Raw genomic sequence first — 19,312 nt, 5'->3', positions numbered from 1 at the left:
TCGTCAAATGGCGGTCATTTTTCCGTCATTTCACTCTACATTTTCGAGTCATTTGACAATCAATTTTACTGCGGTTTTACCATTTGTATAACCGCCATATAACGTGAATTTTACCTGCAGATTTACTTTACCTGGAGCAGCCATATGAATAAAATATGAACCAAAAAAATTGAATTTTAAATATTTATTATTTTCAATATTTATGTACATGAAATTGGAACTTATATTAATACAGTTCATATAAAAGAGAAGAACTTTAATAATAAATAAACTCGCTTAATTGGTTTTTGTTTTCCAATTGAAATCTCTTCTAAGCGTGCAAAAAAATAATATTAAGCTTTGGAAAAAACTCCAATTATTTGAATAACCTACAACTTAAAGCTTAGTAGAAATTCAGATCAAGAATATTCAAAGGTGTTGCGGAATCCGATTGCTGTCGTAATTGAAGAACTTAAAAATGTACGACTATTGAGTCAGACTTATTATTGTTCTAAATCTAATCAATCAAGCAATAATTCTGCAACCCTTAGCAGGAGTATTGATTGGTTTCAAATTTAATTCCGACAGCAATCGTATCACGACATCCCTTATTATATATGCACATGAAATTGTAACTTAAATTAATACAGTTCATATAAAGAAAAGTAAGTATTTTAATAATAAATAAACTTGCTTAATTGGTTTTCGCTTTCCAATTGAAATCTTTTCCAAGCCAACAGAAAATAATTTCAAGCTTTGGAAAAAACTCAAATTATTTGAATCAATTTAAATCTACAACTTAAAGCTAATTAGAAATTCAGATTAGATTTACTCTTTTTTTTTTTTCAGATCAAGAATATTCAAAGGTGTCGTCGAATCCGATTGCTGTCGTAATTGAATTTGAAAGTAATAAAGTAAAGTAAAATATGAATTTAAAAATGTGGGACTAGTAATTGAGTCACACTTATTATTGTTCTAAATCTAATCATTCCAGCAATAATTCTGCAACCCTTAGCAGAAGTATTGATTGGTTTCAAATCTAATTCCAACAGCAATCGTACCACGACATACTTTATTATATATGTACATGAAATTGTAACATAAATTAATACAGTTCATATAAAAAAGAAGTAAGTACTTTAATAATAACATAAACTCGCTTAATTGGTTGATATAAAGAGAAATAAGTACTTTAATAACAACATAAAAAATATATTAATTGCTTTGAGCTATATTGTTGCAGCGTCGTCTAAGTGGCCAGCACTGTACATAGCAAAATATTGTTATATTACATTATATTATATTCATAATAATTAAATCCTTGCAAAGCTTGGTTTAAACTGCGTTTTTTGGTTTAAACTTACTATCAAATTAAAATTTTAATAAATTTCTCACTTCAAACGTCGCCGCAACAGCCTACACTAAACCAGTAAAAAAATGCATAATCCTTTTTTATGTTCAAACAAAAATTGTTTAATTTAATTTAATTTATTTACGATCTTGAAGATCTATATAATTTAATAAGGCTCAATAGCAACTTGTAGATGCTGGTCGTCGTTTCCAATGTCTAATGTGTAAAGTAACAAGAGATGGTAAAAAAAATCTTTCACTTTTACTTGTGTTCATTGATCCATATTTTTTCTCAACAGTGCCAACTGCATATTTCCAACATTTGGGCCATACCGGACAGCGTGTCGATAAATATGAACGTCCTGAACTTGTATTGGGTACATGAGTATTTGTGTAAAAAATGCTTGGGTACCGATAGCTCTCATGGTAAACCTCAACTCATATCCACATCAATGCCTCGCATTCAATTGGGTTCACGTAGTATGGACAAGCATATTGTTGATTCCAGTAGTAAGGCCACAATTTCAAATGATGGGGCAAGCATTATGAAACTATTGAATATTGTGAATCCAGCCGTAAAACTCTAGTAGACATCGCCAAATTTCAAAATGCTGAGGTAAGTTTTTTGTTATATTAGAATGTGTAGAATAAAAATGTTTCTCTTATCAGGTCGGCGATGGCACCACTTCAGTAGTACTTTAAGCAGGTGAAATCTTAAAACAAGTTAAACCATATGTTGAGGAAGGCGTGCATGCACGTATCATCATTAAAGCTATACGTAAAGCATTATAATTATGCATGACCAAAATATGACATGGCTGTACATGTGGAAGCGCCAATCAAAGGAACAACAAAGTGCTTTATTGGAAAAATGCTCTGCCACAGCAATGTCCTCCAATGTCCAAGAGTATCAGAAAATTGTTAATGCTGAATGGCGTCTCCTGTACAATAAAATAGGTAAGTAAGGCGCCAATGTTGTGTTTTCTAAACTACCAATTGGTGATGTTGGTACACAGTATTTTGCAGATCGTGAAATGTTCTGTTAGGGTACCAGAAGAAGATTTGAAACGTACAATGAAAGCTTGTGGTGGAGCTGTTATGACTACAGCTAATGATATTAATTCAAGTGTTTTGGGTCAATGTGATTACTTTGAAGAACGTCAAGTTGGTGGTGAACATTTCAACATTTTCCAAGGTTTGATAGTGGGTTGACATTAACTTCATTTTTATAGTTTATAATTATTTAAAGGTTGCGTTAATGCTAGAACATATACATTGATTTTACGTGGCGGTGCCGAACAATTTTTGAAAGAAACTGAGCTTCGTTACATGATGCTATAATGATTGTGCGGCGTACAATTAAACATGATTCTGTTGTTGCTGGTAAGTCAAAATACAAATTGAAAAAAATTTCTAATCTTAAATTGTTAAGTAAAATTATGAAAAGATTGTGTCCAACTCCGGAAGAAAAAACTATAAAATTTGTGTAAGTGAAATGATAATTATTGCTTTTGGTTGTTATTTTGAGGCATCGTCATCGAGTTCCTTCTGATCTATACGATCCCATGCCGAATGCCGGTTCTTTTGCATTCTTTTACATGCATAAAGTGCCGTTTAAGCCTTCCTCACCCTCTCCTCCACGTTGAGCTTCCATGACAGCTTACTGTCTAGGATCATTCCTAGATATTTTGTGCAAGGTTTCCCCGTAGGGTCGCCCCTCCTAACTTAGGCCTGGTCCAATTAGGCACCTTGTACCTCTTTGTAAACAAGACCATATGCAACGTCATCTGCGTAAACCGTAAGTTTTTCTGGTCCCTCGTAGAATCCCCTAAGCAGTTGGTTAATGACCAGAGTCCACAGCAGAGGTGATAGCACCCGGAGTGTCCCTGTCCACTAATTTCGTGGCCGCGTACAATCCCCATTGCGATGTAATCTTACTGCAGTTTAACATGCAGTCGATCCATCTGGGTAAGGCTGGATGTACTTTAACGTAATTAAGACCATCAATAATAGCCCTTTTAGAAAGCCCCGGCAATGCTTAAGAAGACTTCTAGAGCATATTCCTTATATTCCAGGGCTTTTTCTATGCTTATTACCACCCTATTCAATGCGGTGTCTACTGACTTGCCTTTGGTGTACGCCTGTTGTGTTGTGGATAGCAGCTTTTCATCCACGTTGGACTTTATGTACACATCTATCAGCCTCTCAAAGGTTTTGACAGAAATTATGGGTCTATAATCTTTGGGATACACGTGACCGATCTTCCCCGCCTTTGGTAGGAAAGCTACACGAGCAGTTCTCCAAGAGTGCGGTACATGATTCAGTTTATGCACCCATCGAATATTATTTTAAGCCATCCCACGACCGCCCTACTTGAAACTTGTAGCATGGCCGGACATGTACCATCTGAGCCCGGCGATTTCACCACCACTACGAGGTCCTCAGTAGTGTAATTAGACAGCATATATGAATGCAGCTGTTTCCTTACCATTACTACAGCTCGCACCCGTCCTTCCGTTTGCGCATAGTAAACGCCAAATCCGCGCGCGCTAAGTCCAGAACCCTTTCATCCCGATGGAATCCACGGCTCCTGGATCAGCGCGTTAGGAGGAGGAGTTCGCTCGACGCCACTTTACTGTGTTGGAGGTTTATCTGTATGACTCGCAGTACCAATGGGCTGCTTGTCCCCCTCCAGCACCTTCATCGTGACGTCGTCGTCCTCCTCTAGCCCTTTTGGTTTAGAGTGTTCGAAGCCCCCTTCAGCCTCTTGTACCTGTTGTGCCGGGTGTTCCTCTGTGCGACTCACAGCACCATCTGGCTGTTGGTCCACTTCTAACAAATTCGGGGTGACGTGGGCTACCTCCACCTGTCTTTTTTCCCTTAGGCTTTTGAGGTCCTTTTCGACGTCCACCGTGTTAGGACTTTAATACCCGCGACTTTTTTTCCTGAGTCGCATATACATTTTGCCTGTACCTAAGGACATTTTTCCAAGCTGCGCGTACAATATATCCTCCGCCTGCTTGTTTATTTGGAAGATGTATAACTAACCTTCGTCCGTAGGCCGAGATACAGTAAGGACCTTCGAATCCTGTGTCGGTATGTTCGGATTCTGATTCTGCAAAAGTCGCAGTGTATCCTCCGACTTCATCACGCATGGTATCCATACCTTAACTTTTGTTAACTTGGGGATTTGCGCTTTATCCACCATCTCAAAACGAGCGTTCGTGCCCTGCCTTTGGAGGTTTGGAAGCACTTCCTCCAGCCATCGTAAGCGCGCGATGTTGTCGCACGCTATCATCTTCATACCATTATACCATCCCCCGAATCAAAGGTTGGAAGGAGCTTACTTGGTTATTCCCGCATCATCTTAAGCATTAAGCTAATAAGCTCCTTTTCTACAGATCTGGAGATCGGCTAAGACCTCACACCAACGACGATTTTCGTTACAATTGCTAGTGCATGCTCTCCAAGATGTAGATCCTGATCGAAAGTCACACCCAAAATTTTAGGGTGTAAGACAGTCGGTAGGGTAATGCCATATGGTCGACATTTGGCGCGGTCATGTTTTAAATAAGGTCATCGATGATTTGGTTGGTGACAATATCAGGTTTCGCGAGGCGACAAAACTGGAGAGATTGGGGAGATAGCTGTTTATTTTATTACAAAGCTCATCGATGTAGGAAACAATAGCATAGGCGTAGAAGCAATAGTGACTCCTGGTGGTAAAGGTAGCTATTGATATGTAGAAGTTAAGCAGAAGTTTGAATATGAGTTTTTTAAGTTATAGCAAAAAAAGCGTTGTTTTTAATATCTTACCAGGTACCTTCGTACATGTTTCTAAGAATGAAGAATAAAACCTATTCAAACTCAATTTTTACCAGGACAAAGCCGCTGAGACTTCGCTATACTTTAACATACAATACATTACCCCATTTTAGCACAACTATCATTTTTTGATTTTATTAAATTTTATAAAATGTTTCTTCCTCTACTGTTCTATTTCGGTATGGGATGGTAAATATGGCTTTCGCATTTTCTCCATCAATAACTGTGAAAAGGTGGAAGAAATCTATGCGTGTAAATCTCACATATTATATTGGTCGAGCGTTTCTTCAATAGCTCTCTAGTGGTGATGGTGACAGCAGAGAAACCCAACTGTTTACAAATGTTACACTTCAAAAAGAATCAAAATATCTGCCATTGCGTCTACGGCTCAAATACCCACAGTATATGAATGAATCGATTGCACCTAATTGTCTGCCTAACGGATAGTATACATATTCATCAAATCGAAAATATTGCACCAAACGAACTGGGTCTGAATACTGAAACAGTACACATATTCAAAATCGATGAGGAGGCTGTGATGATGGTATAGGGTGAGTTGTTGAATAACATACGAAAACCACATTACCCCATCTATATATTTGCATTACAGCTAAAGCGTTACAAACAGCAAAAATTGCTGGCGCCAAGCAATTGGAAAAGGCAGTGAAGCTTTCATCACACCGTACGGATGGTGTAAAGTTAGAAACTGCTGTTGTTACTGCTGCCACCGACACAACGGTCATCTCTACTTCGCCGAGCAGCGGCTGTTCCGATTAACTATCAGAGACAGTATCATCATATCTTTTGCCAACACGTTCAGCGATGTGCTTACGCAGGACCGTGCCTTCGCTACTTTATGATGAATGTCAATTCCCACCAATGGCTATTGCGGCGCGCGATTGACCAACAAGATGACGGCGCAGTATAGATAAAGAACGTTTGACTGCCGCAGCGAGAGCTGGATGATAATGGGGTCTAGAGTGACTCAAGATGATGTATCGCTAAAAATAGCAAATACCCCTATAGAAAGAGTAACCCGAATAAAATACCTGGGAATAATTATAGATGACAAATTAAAATTTGATGAACATCTTAAATACATCGAAGGGAAAATTTCCAAAAAAATAGGGTTCATGTTTCGTTCATGCAGGCATATTAGTATGCAATACAAAATAATGGTCTATAGATCCATTATCGAGCCGCATTTTATTTACTGTCCTACAATCCTATTCGCATTAGCTGATTCGCAAAAATCCAGGCTACAAATTAAACAAAACAAAGTTATGCGTTTCATATTAAGAAAACGGTATGATACCCCAATTAAGGATTTACTAGACAGCTTAAACTGGCTTAGTGTAAAACAGAACATCACTTACTACACATTGAAGTTTATACACAACATAAAGTTGGGAAACTTGCCGAATTACCTAAGTGAACGTGTCAGACTAAACAGAGAGGTCCATAGCTATCAAACAAGACACAATAACAACTTTTACTTGCCGGTAGTGAGATCTGAATTTGATAAAAAAAGTATATACTTCGAAGGAATTAGAGAATATAATGATCTGCCAATTGATATTAAAAACTGTAATAATACCAAAAAATTCAGAAAGTTATTATACAGCTACTGTAAAGCGCTACCTGTAAAGTAGTTAAATTTATTTAGTAAATATTTTATAGATTATTATATAGTTGAAGTAAAGAAATTCAATGAATTGAAACAAATATGTAAACATTAAAAATACTTTGTACCTTATTAAATTATATAGATCTTCAAGATCGTAAATAAATTAAATTAAATTAAACAATTTTTGTTTGAACATAAAAAAGGATTATGCATTTTTTTACTGGTTTAGTGTAGGCTGTTGCGGCGACGTTTGAAGTGAGAAATTTATTAAAATTTTAATTTGATAGTAAGTTTAAACCAAAAAACGCAGTTTAAACCAAGCTTTGCAAGGATTTAATTATTATGAATATAATATAATGTAATATAACAATATTTTGCTATGTACAGTGCTGGCCACTTAGACGACGCTGCAACAATATAGCTCAAAGCAATTAATATATTTTTTATGTTGTTATTAAAGTACTTATTTCTCTTTATATCAACCAATTAAGCGAGTTTATGTTATTATTAAAGTACTTACTTCTTTTTTATATGAACTGTATTAATTTATGTTACAATTTCATGTACATATATAATAAAGTATGTCGTGGTACGATTGCTGTTGGAATTAGATTTGAAACCAATCAATACTTCTGCTAAGGGTTGCAGAATTATTGCTGGAATGATTAGATTTAGAACAATAATAAGTGTGACTCAATTATTAGTCCCACATTTTTAAATTCATATTTTACTTTACTTTATTACTTTCAAATTCAATTACGACAGCAATCGGATTCGACGACACCTTTGAATATTCTTGATCTGAAAAAAAAAAAAAGAGTAAATCTAATCTGAATTTCTAATTAGCTTTAAGTTGTAGATTTAAATTGATTCAAATAATTTGAGTTTTTTCCAAAGCTTGAAATTATTTTCTGTTGGCTTGGAAAAGATTTCAATTGGAAAACGAAAACCAATTAAGCAAGTTTATTTATTATTAAAATACTTACTTTTCTTTATATGAACTGTATTAATTTAAGTTACAATTTCATGTGCATATATAATAAGGGATGTCGTGATACGATTGCTGTCAGAATTAAATTTGAAACCAATCAATACTCCTGCTAAGGGTTGCAGAATTATTGCTTGATTGATTAGATTTAGAACAATAATAAGTCTGACTCAATAGTCGTACATTTTTAAGTTCTTCAATTACGACAGCAATCGGATTCCGCAACACCTTTGAATATTCTTGATCTGAATTTCTACTAAGCTTTAAGTTGTAGGTTATTCAAATAATTGGAGTTTTTTCCAAAGCTTAATATTATTTTTTTGCACGCTTAGAAGAGATTTCAATTGGAAAACAAAAACCAATTAAGCGAGTTTATTTATTATTAAAGTTCTTCTCTTTTATATGAACTGTATTAATATAAGTTCCAATTTCATGTACATAAATATTGAAAATAATAAATATTTAAAATTCAATTTTTTTGGTTCATATTTTATTCATATGGCTGCTCCAGGTAAAGTAAATCTGCAGGTAAAATTCACGTTATATGGCGGTTATACAAATGGTAAAACCGCAGTAAAATTGATTGTCAAATGACTCGAAAATGTAGAGTGAAATGACGGAAAAATGACCGCCATTTGACGAGCATTGTGACGTGTGTGAGCAGCACAGTACTATGCTCGTATCCTATAGGTGGGAGCGGAATGCACGATCACATTAATAGGAACGAAACGGAAAATTTGGTCACAAAACCTAATCACGCCATACAAAAATGACTATGAATATCACCGCTGCAGAAAGTCACAATGACCGTAAAATGACTAGTAAAATGACGTGGAGCGTTTTTGCAGGGTGTTGTCGTTGAGACCAAAAATGCGACTCTAGACCTGAGATTTCCATCAGGTGAGCGAGGCTGTTTGTAGTTTTGACGTTTATCGCTTAGTGAACACACTTGGTATAGGTACACTATGATCACCATTTTCACTAGTCCGCGGTGGTTTAATACTGCCTTTCATAATTTACAAAGGCACGGGGATGCAAACAACGTTTAATACCTATTTTCCAGGGATGCACCTTAACGTTAAGCTAATCGTTTATCGAAAAATTTCCACCGTTTCCGTTGAAACACTTCGAAATATTATCGATAAAGAAATTATCAAGATAAATTGTATCTCGTTTTTATCCGAAACGAAAAGCTTCGTTAACGTTAAAAACGTTAACAAAAACGTGATACTTTATGTTTGAATTGTGCTGGCAATGCTATAGCCATGGTGAAGCCGTAAGGTGGTAACAACGAGCGCACATACACACACAAACTCCATATAATTTGTTTGTGTAATTCGTTGGTGGTAATGTCAAAAACACTCTGAGAAATGTTCGTACTGTCAAAATTCATGAGAAAAGTTGCAATCAGCTTGGCTATTGCTTTCACCTTTAATGACTCCGCCATCAATCAGCTTTGCCAGCATAGTTTGAAATTAATAATGAACATAAACGATTTGATTCCGTTTTGATATGGCAGAAAACGAAACGAAATCATTTCGTTAATTTAACGTTTTTAACGTTAATAAACGAAACGAAATGACTTTGTTTCGTTTATTAACGTTAATTATCGTAACGAAATGATATCGGTTCGTTGGTTAAGCATGCCTGCTATTTTCCTTTGGTTTCGTGGACGGATATAGCTGAAGAAATTTTATTTTTTATATTTTTCAATAATTGTTTGCTTTTTGTAGCGACGCACGAAAGTAGCTTCGTGTGCATATCTTGAGGCGTAGAGAAATTGTAGCTATATGAAATATCTTGTACGCATCTATGACGCGTAGCCTCGTGGGCACATAGCCTAAGGTCGTAACCATCAAAAATATTTAAGAAAATTTGTATAAGTGGTATTGATTGTCCCTCGGCGTTACCTTGGCACCAAAAGTTCGTCCAAATTAGCAGATAAATTTTTGGGTCGGCACAAAACATGTATTTAGGTGAGACAGTTCGTAGAAACACGAATACACGATAAGTAGCATTCGAATTGGATGGAAAGCTAGACCTTAATCTCTTATATACATCAAATTGTTAATATTAGTAGTCGGGTTTTTCTTCTCGTCGCGCAGACGCTGATACATTTCCAAACAATTTGTTGAAGAAAATTCCTTAGAAGGGGATCGTGGCCTGATTCTTCCTTTTGCGGGAAACTACAATACAATTCTTGAATTGAAAATTCTGGAATGCGGTTGACCGTTGAGATTTCTTATTCTCTAGTTATTTTCACCAATAAAAAATTCGATTTTGGATAAAATATCATAATATAATTGTTAGAACGCAAAAATATATGGTAATTCCATACGAGAGCATGACACCGGTAATACGCGTCCAAAAATACCGAGAGGTGTCAAAAGACTCGTATTGACCTCGAAAACAATAATCCGAAAGCGGAAAATAAAAATTTCAGATCGTTCAAAAGATATTAACGAAAAACCGAAAAATGACACCGGAGTGCTCCGAAACCGTGGGTAGGATCCATAGTATTTTTGCACAAACACCTCTCTGCATTGGCGGCCTTTGGCTGCGCTTATAAAAAATTACATTGGGTGCGTTCAACACCGCTTTGGAGACCAAAACTATATCCGCGGAAAACACTTATGTTCACAATTTTTTGTGGGCATCACAAAATCACCAAAATTACAACAACCACATGAAAATTTTCAAAATTTCTTTTGCAAATATCTCTTGACATATCCACAATTTTTTAACTCCGCTTTCAGATTCGTGATCCTGGATCCAAAACGCGTCTTTTGATACCCCTCTTGATATTTTTGGACGTGTATTAAGAGTGTCATGCTGTCGTATAGAATTACCAAATATATTACAGTTTGTTATATTTTTGTTATGAAACAACACCAAAATAAAAAAATAAAAATGTGAGAGCAGTGCGAATTTAAAAATTTTTTTAAACGTCATTTCGGCTCTCACCGGTTTTACCTTATAATATTTATACCATGCAATATACCACCCTACAAGACGGAGGTAACTAATTCACCCACACATTCAAAGCTTTTTTCGCTCTCACTAACACATCGACGTTTCATGCTGTCATCGAAATGACAGTTCATTAATTATTCCGGGAAACTTTGAAACGGAGAAAAAATATCATTGTTTATAACGCAAAATATCTTGTGCTTTTAGTTGTGACATGTGACGGAAATTAAAAATTTTGTTGCAGAGAACACCTTTTTACGTTGGCGGCCTTCGCCCAAAATAACATTAAGTTAATTTTAGTTGTGACATGTGACGGAAATTAAAAATTTTGTTGGGTAATAGTCTAGTTGAGGGGTCGACTGCTAATACGCTACCAAAAATATCGAGAGAGGTGTCAAAAGACGCGTCCCTGCAAAAACGCTCCACGTCATTTTACTAGTCATTTTACGGTCATTGTGACTTTCTGCAGCGGTTATATTCATAGTCATTTTTGCATGGCGTGATTAGGTTTTGTGACCAAATTTTCCGTTTCGTTCCTATTAATGTGATCGTGCATTCCGCTCCCACTTATAGGATGTGAGCATAGCACTGTGCTGCTCACACACGTCACAATGCTCGTCAAATGGCGGTCATTTTTCCGTCATTTAACTCTACGTTTTCGAGCCATTTGACAATCAATTTTACTGCGGTTTTACCATTTATATAACCGGCATATAACGTGAATGTTACCTGCAGATTTACTTTACCTGGAGCAGCCATATGAATAGAATATGAACCAAAAAAATTGAATTTTCAATATTTATTATTTTTATTATATTTACATGAAATTGGAACTTATATTAATACAGTTCATACAAAAAAGAAGTAAGTACTTTAATAATAAATAAACTCGCTTAATTGGTTTTTGTTTTCCAATTGAAATCTTTTCTAAGCGAGCAGAAAATAATTTTAAGCTTTAGAAAAAAAGTCCAATAATTTCAATAATCTACAACTTAAAGCTCAGTAGAAATTCAGATTAGGTTTACTCTTTTTTCAGATCAAGAATATTCAAAGGTGTCGTGGAATCCGATTGCTGTCGTAATTGAATTTGAAAGTAATAAAGTAAAGTATGAACCTAAAAATGTAGGACTAGTGATTGAGTCAGACTTATTATTGTTCTAAATCTAATCATTCAAGCAATAATTCTGTAACCCTTAGCAGGAGTATTGATTGGTTTTAAGTCTAATTCCAACAGCAATCGGATCACGACATACCTTATTATATATTTACATGAAATTGTAAGTTAAATTAATAAGTTGATATAAAGAAAAGTAATTATTTTAATAACAAATAAACTCGCATTATTGGTTTTTGTTTTCCAATTGAAATCTTTTCCAAGCGAACAGAAAATAATTTTAAGCTTTAGAAAAACTACAATTATTTGAATAATCTACAACTTAAAGCTTAGTAGAAATTCAGATTAGGTTTACTTTTTTTTTCAGATCAAGAATATTCAAAGGTGTCGTGGAATCAGATTGCTGTCGTAATTGGCGAACTTAAAAATGTACGACTAGTAATTGAGTCAGACTTATTATTGTTCTAAATCTAATCATTCCAGCAATATATCTGCTACCCTTAGCAGAAGTATTGATTGGTTTCAAATCTAATTCCAACAGCAATCGTTCCACGACATACTTTATTATATATGTACATGAAATTGTAACTTAAATTAATACAGTTCATATAAAGAAAAGTAAGTATTTTAATAATAAACTCGCTTAACTGGTTTTCGTTTTCCAATTGAAATCTTTTCCAAGCGAACAGAAAATAATTTTAAGCTTTAGAAAAAACTCCAACTATTTGAATAATCTACAACGTAAAGCTTAGTAGATATTCAGATTAGGTTTACTTTTTTTTCAGATCAAGAATGGATGGATAGATGGGTTAAAGTGGTTTTTGTATGTTATTCAACAACTCACCCTATACCATCATCACAGCCTTCTCATCGATTTTGAATATGTGTACTGTTTCAGTATTCAGACCCAGTTCGTTTGGTGCAATATTTTCGATTTGATGAATATGTATACTATCCGTTAGGCAGACAATTAAGTGCGTTCGATTCATTCATATACTGTGGGTATTTGAGCCGTAGACGCAATGGCAGATATTTTGATTCTTTTTGAAGTGTAACATTTGTAAACAGTTGGGTTTCTCTGCTGTCACTATCACCACTAGAGAGCTATTTAAGAAACGCTCCACCAAGATAATATGTTGCGATTTACGCGCATAGATTTCTTCCACATATTTACCATCCAATACCGAAATGGAACTGTAGAGGAAGAAACATTTTATAAAATTTAATAAAATCAAAAAATGATAGTTGTGCTAAAATGGGGTAACGTATTGTATGTTAAAGTATAGCGAAGTCTCAGCGGCTTTGTCCTGATCAAAATTGAGTTTGAATAGGTTTTATTCTTCATTCTTAGAAACATGTACGAAGGTACCTGGTAAGATAATAAAAATCCTCAACGCTTTTTTTGCAACTTAAAAAACTCATATTCAAACTTCTGCTTAACTTCCACATATCAATAGCTACCTTTACCACAAGTAGTCACTATTGCTTCTACGCCTATGCTATTGTTTCCTACATCGATGAGCTTTGTAATAAAAAAAAAAAACAGCTACCTCCCCAATCTCTCCAGTTTTGTCGCCTCGCGAAACCTGATATTGACACCAACCAAACCATTGGTGACCTTATTTAAAACATGGCCGCGCCAAATGTCGACCATATGACATTACCCAGAGCTGTAAGAAATATTTAATATAATTCGATAAATCGGCAGTACTTGGGGTAAATATAAACAGACGTTTGCATGGTACGCGTCTCCGATATGGTCGCCAAGCCTAAAGGTTACTCACTGGAAGAAAATACAGGCCTGCCAAAATGCTCCCCCAAAACCGCTACGGGCTGCCTTCTTATGTCCTCGGAACACCACCTGCACAATGAAGCGAGAAAACTCCTAATAAGGTAAAGAAATGAAATGCTAGCCAAACAGTTTCTGTAGAATACCCAGAAACCTGGGCATCCCAACAGACATCTGATTGTTGATCCAACACCACTTAGGACGTTAAAGAGTAATCTCCGTAAGCATTATGAGGAAATACGACACCTGAGAACTCAGCCGTATGAAGCAAAAAAACACAAGCAGGTCCTCAGTGAACTCCACAAACAGGCGTTGTACCTTTATGCTAGGAATTGCCCGGTGAAGTACTCAAAGAACAGTACCCAAAACTTGCGGAAGAGGACCGCATACTCCCCAGGGAAAAGCGAGTCACTCTAGCTCAACTTCGTTCTGGATACTGTAACAGGTTAAACTCTTACCTATCCAGAATCAACCCCGACATACAAAATGTATGCCCCGCTTGCAATGTGTCCCCACATGACACCAACCATCTCTTTAATTGTAATGTGGAACCAACGCCTCTAACACCCCTTTCATTATAGTCCACCCCTGTTGAAACAGCAAGTTTGGACTCCCGTTAGAGGATATCGATCACAATTTGTGATCGGTCGCACCTATTAGGTGGGGCGACGCACTGCTACAACAACAACCATCTCGGGAACGATTAATATCATCACTTTAAACCTCCTAAGCCATCCCGCCCCACCCCCTATTTACACGAGGAACTTGGGGTCGCCATTAAACATTACACTGAACGAGGCCACGGCGACGTTACTGATCAGTTTAACGCCTTACAGGTAGTTGGCAAAAGAAACGGCATATACGACCAGAAGGCACTCGAAGACGATGCCTCAAAACTACAACCAAAAGCAATAATTATCATTTCACTGACACAAATTTTATAGTTTTTTCTTCCGGAGTTGGACACAACCTTTTCATAATATTACTTAACAATTTAAGATTAGAAATTTTTTTCAATTTGTATTTTGACTTACCAGCAACAACAGCATCATGTAACGAAGCTCAGTTTCTTCCAAAAAATTTTCGGCACCGCCACGTAAAATCAATATACATGTTCTAACATTAACGCAACCTTTAAATAATTATAAACTATAAAAATGAAATTAATGTCAAACCCACTATCAAATCTTGGAAAATGTTGAAACGCTCACCACCAACCTGACGTTCTTCAAAGTAATCACATTGACCCAAAACACTTGATATGAAATCATTAGCTGTAGTCATAACAGCACCCCCACAAGCTTTCATTCTTCGTTTCCAATCTTCTTCTGGTACATGAACAGCACAGAACATATCACAATCTGCAAAATACTGTGTAGCAACATCAATTGGTAGTTTAGAAAACACAACATTGGCGCCTTACTTAGCTAGTTTATTGTACAGGAGACGCCATTCAGCATCAACAGTTTTCTGATACTCGTGGACATTGCTGTGGCAGAGCATTTTTCCAATAAAGCACTTTGTTGTTCCTTTGATTGGCGCTTCGACATGTACAGCCATGTCATATTTTATCATGCATAATTGTAATGCTTTACGTATAGCTTTAATGATGATACGTGCATGCACGCCTTCCTCAACATATGGTTTAACTACTGAAGTGGTGCCATCGCCGACCTGATAAGAGAAACATTTTTATTCTACACATTCTAATATAACAAAAAACTTACCTCAGCATCTTGAGATTTGGCGATGTCGATTAGATTTTTACGGCTGGATGGACAATATCCAATAGTTTCATAATTGTTGCCCCATCATTTGAAATTGTGGCCTTACCACTGGAATCAACAATATGCTTGTCCATACTACGTGAACCCAATGTAGTGCGTACAGCGTCCACAATTGAATGCGAGGCATTGATGTTGGATATGACTTGAGGTTTACCTTGAAAGCTATCGGTACCCAAACATTTTTTACACAAATACTCATGTACCCAATACAAGTTCAGGACGTTCATATTTATCGACACGCTGTCCGGTGTGGCCCAAATGTTGGAAATATGCAGTTGGCACTGTTGAGACAAAATATTAATCAATGAACACAAGTAAAAGTGAAAGATTTTTTTTTACCATCTGTTGTTACTTTACACATTAGACATTGGAAACGACGACCAGCATCTACAAGTTGCATATGAGCCTTGCAGCGATTACATCTAATTGCACCCAATTCACCAAAATTTAGAATGGGTGGCTCATATTCACCCTCAGCCGTGCGTGCCATTGGTGAGACGGCAAGTGTACTGGACAAAGCTGTTGTTTTTAATAAATCAGCTGTTGCAGGTATGCAATACAAAGACGACCTGCAAAGAAGAAAGATCAATGTAATTGCCAAACAAAACATTAATTTCGATTATCGATACCTAACGTAACGTGGCGAGAAGTTACCCTGATCTTCTACCACATATTTTGTGGTCACCAATGGTAGTAATAAACCCTGTTCATTAGTAATAAAAGCACCACCAGCGTTTTTTTGATTTTCAATGATAACGCTCATCGGATTTGGTATCTGATCGGGATCTAAACGGCGTTGGGCTTGATAATACTGTTGCGGCTGTTGATATTTACCAGTAACAGGTGCAGGTGGTTGCTAAAGAAAATAACACAAAAATAATCATCAGCAAATTTGTAAATTATTAGTTGTATTAGCATATATTATAACTAGGGCGTCCGGACGTGTCCGGGTATTGGGGTTGACCCGGCTTGGGTGGTTGACTGAGCATTGGCATCTGTCCAGGTTGTGTTGGTGGCATCATAAAAGCCATCAATAACAAGTGCCAAGAATATATCCGCGGCATACCTGCCGACCAAAATGATTCAAGGGGTTGTGATTGCCAACCTCACCTACCCGTGGCGAATCCTGTACCTAACAATTTGGTGTGAACAATTGGTGCCAGTTAACCCTCTGAAATAATCGGCGCAATTGTACGCCATTGTGTTGGCATTAATTTGGCAAAATAAAAACCTTTTCATCCTCCTCCCGTGACCATTCTGTCTTCTTTATGCTAGGATCAAGCCATTCGTACCAGCGTGCCTTACATTGCTTGGCAGATTTGCGGTGCAGCAGTGATGCAATACGTGACCGCTGGTTTTTGCCATATTTCATTACAGCTGCTTTGAGGATTTCATCCTGAAAGTTTTCAATTTAGTTAATAAACGGCCAAGAGTAACCAGTCGCGTCAAATGCTTACCTCAGTGTTTCTCCACACACCACCTTTTATCATAATTCGCGGCATGGTGCAATATAATTGTTAATTCGGGAAAATTTTAGTATAGCACCCCCCGAGTTCGGGGTAAAAATTGATATCAAATGAAAGAGGGAGTTCTCCCGATCACAAATATATATATTTTAAAGTGCGCAAACTTATAATTTAAAAGTTATTTGTTGTTAAAGTTTGCAAATTTAACAAATTTCTATAGCACTTTAAATTACAATTTACACATCTTTCAAAACCTTAATCCACATACATATCTATATAAATTAGCAACGATAAACTTAAATTGCATTTTTGTATATTTCACATTTCATTTTTGCATTGTTTTTATTAAATCAATCGCACTTTTGTAGCAACATGCACATATATATATATATATATTTTATTGACATTACAAAGCTGTGCTCTGCCACATATATATACGTATACACATATAAAATTTGTATAGAAATTTGCAAACTTTAACACCAAATAACTTTTAAGTTAGAAGTTTGCGCACTTTAAAATATATATATTTGTGATCTGGAGAACTCCCTCTTAAGTTTAAATTTTTCCGGAGATATTACACTTAAAACTCTGAAAATTGAAAAAATTTTCCACCACGAAATGTTTTGTTGTCTCTGCTGAATTAGAAATGGCGGATTTTTTTGCACGCAAAAATGACGTATTTTGCTATCCCTATAAAAATAATAGGTGCGAGAGAGCACGATACCTTGTGGGAAAGCTAAATTTGTCAACATGCTATTTCATTTGGGGGATTTTTCATTCCCAATCGTCACCCCTGTCAAAAATTCGTGTGGCTGTGTGCGTTTCTGGTCACACGATTTTTGCAGGGGTATTAACCTCGAGAACAATAATCTGAAGGCGGAAAAGAAAAAGGTAATAGTCTAGTTGAGGGGTCGACTGCTAATACGCTACCAAAAATATCGAGAGAGGTGCCAAAAGACGCGTCTTGACATCAGTATTAATAATCCGAAGGCGGAAAATAAAAAGATTAACGCGTTCAAAAGATATTAACGAAAAACCGAAAAAAGACCCGCGGGTACCTCCGAAACCGGGGGTCGGATCCATAGTATTTTTGCGCAGAACACCTTTCGGCGTTGGCGGCCTTCGGCCGCGCTTGTAAAAAATTACCCTGGGCTACGCCATGCCACGTCCGGGTGTGTGGTTTAACCGTGGCTACCGCCACGGTGATGCACAATTTTTTTGGTGGGTACAAAACAACAACAACCACATGGAAATCGCCAACTTCAACTGCAAATATCTCCGGACAGAGATAAAATTTTTCTTGGTAATAGTCTAGTTGAGGGGTCGACTGCTAATACGCTACCAAAAACATCGAGAGAGGTGTCAAACGACGCGTATTAATCTCGAGAACAATAATACGATGGCGGAATTTTATCTCTGTCCGGAGATATTTGCATTTGAAGTTGGCGATTTCCATGTGGTTGTTGTTGTGTTTGTACCCCCAAAACAAATTGTCCATCACCGTGGCGGTAGCAACGGTTATACCACACACCCGGACTTGGCATGGCGTAGCCCAGGGTTTTTTTTATAATCGCGGCCGAAGGCCGCCAACGCAAAAAAATGTTCTGCACAAAAATACTATGGATCCGACCCCCGGTTTCGGAGGTACCCGCGGGTCATTTTTCGGTTTTTCGTTAATATCTTTTGAATGCGTTAAAATTTTTATTTTCCGCCTTCGGATTATTAATACTGATGTCAAGACGCGTCGTTTGACACCTCTCTCGATATTTTTGCTAGCGTATTAGTAGTCGACCCCTCAACTAGACTATTACCAAAAATATCAAATAATAATAAAAACGGAGCTCGAGGCGCGTCTTTTGATTCCTCGTTTGATAATTTGGTAATAGTTGTTGTTGTTGTTGTAGCAATGCTCGCCCCACCTAATAGCCGCGACCGATCACAAATTGTCATCAATATCCTCTAACGGGAGTCCAAGGAAACTTGCCGTTTCAACAGGGGTGGACCGTAAGGAAAGGGGTGTTAGAGGCGTTGGTTCCACATTACAATTAAAGAGATGGTTGGTGTCATGTGGGGACACATTGCAAGCAGGGCATACATTTTGTATTTTGGGGTTGATTCTGGATAGGTAAGAGTTTAACCTGTTACAGTATCCAGAACGAAGTTGAGCAAGAGTGACACGCGTTTCCCTGGGGAGTATGCGTTCCTCTTCTGCGAGTTCTGGATATTTTTCTTCAAGTACTGGATTCACCGGACAATTCCCGACATAAAGGTCCGACGCCTGTCTATGGAGTTCACCAAGGACCTGCTTGTGTTTTTCCGCTTCATACGGCTGGGTTCTCAGGTGCCGTATTTCCTCAAAATGCTTACGGAGATGACTCCTTAGGCCCCTAGGCGGTGATGGTTCGTCAATC

The 19,312-nt window shown here is 36.9% G+C and overlaps 1 protein-coding gene and 1 long non-coding RNA gene across 8 annotated transcripts; one reads left to right on the top strand and one right to left on the bottom strand.

Moving 5' to 3' along the window:
• The first annotated feature begins 1,486 nt into the window (after positions 1-1,486).
• Positions 1,487-6,878, top strand: LOC137244506 (uncharacterized). 3 transcript variants are annotated; one of them, XR_010951054.1, is made up of 7 exons: positions 1,487-1,571; positions 1,629-1,945; positions 1,999-2,286; positions 2,356-2,524; positions 2,579-2,712; positions 5,388-5,708; positions 5,768-6,878. It is a non-coding gene; the product is annotated as an uncharacterized lncRNA (long non-coding RNA). The 3 variants fall into 3 exon arrangements; XR_010951055.1 differs by having other exon boundaries at positions 1,488-1,571; positions 2,346-2,524; positions 5,557-5,708; XR_010951053.1 differs by having other exon boundaries at positions 1,488-1,571; positions 2,346-2,524; positions 5,768-6,871.
• Positions 6,879-11,526: 4,648 nt separating this feature from the next.
• Positions 11,527-17,666, bottom strand: LOC137244512 (protein transport protein Sec24C-like). Of its 5 annotated transcripts, none has more exons than XM_067773583.1 (9): positions 16,890-17,666; positions 16,664-16,828; positions 16,062-16,288; positions 15,772-16,001; positions 15,373-15,713; positions 15,069-15,319; positions 14,857-15,016; positions 14,680-14,794; positions 11,527-13,050 (listed from the first exon to the last, which is right to left on the bottom strand). In XM_067773583.1, the coding sequence occupies exons 1-5, from the start codon at positions 16,932-16,934 to the stop codon at positions 15,628-15,630; spliced, it is 753 nt and encodes a 250-aa protein (XP_067629684.1). In that variant the 5' UTR covers positions 16,935-17,666; the 3' UTR covers positions 11,527-13,050; positions 14,680-14,794; positions 14,857-15,016; positions 15,069-15,319; positions 15,373-15,627. The 5 variants fall into 5 exon arrangements, with proteins under 5 accessions (XP_067629684.1, XP_067629688.1, XP_067629687.1 ...); XM_067773587.1 differs by having other exon boundaries at positions 14,680-14,777; XM_067773586.1 differs by having other exon boundaries at positions 14,864-15,016.
• Positions 17,667-19,312: the final 1,646 nt, after the last annotated feature.

This window comes from Eurosta solidaginis, chromosome 3 (genome assembly GCF_040869045.1).
Source record: "Eurosta solidaginis isolate ZX-2024a chromosome 3, ASM4086904v1, whole genome shotgun sequence".
Classification (NCBI taxonomy): domain Eukaryota; kingdom Metazoa; phylum Arthropoda; class Insecta; order Diptera; family Tephritidae; genus Eurosta; species Eurosta solidaginis.
This window is presented reverse-complemented; position numbering and strand designations above follow the sequence as displayed.

Coding starts and splice junctions, on each gene's coding strand:
- LOC137244512 (XM_067773583.1), bottom strand. CDS start 16,934: ATGCCGCGAATTATGATAAAAGGTGGTGTGTGGAGAAACACTGAG. Junction 16,829..16,889: donor GTGTGTGGAGAAACACTGAG/GTAAGCATTTGA, acceptor GAAAACTTTCAG/GATGAAATCCTCAAAGCAGC. Junction 16,289..16,663: donor CACGGGAGGAGGATGAAAAG/GTTTTTATTTTG, acceptor TATTTTCTTTAG/CAACCACCTGCACCTGTTAC.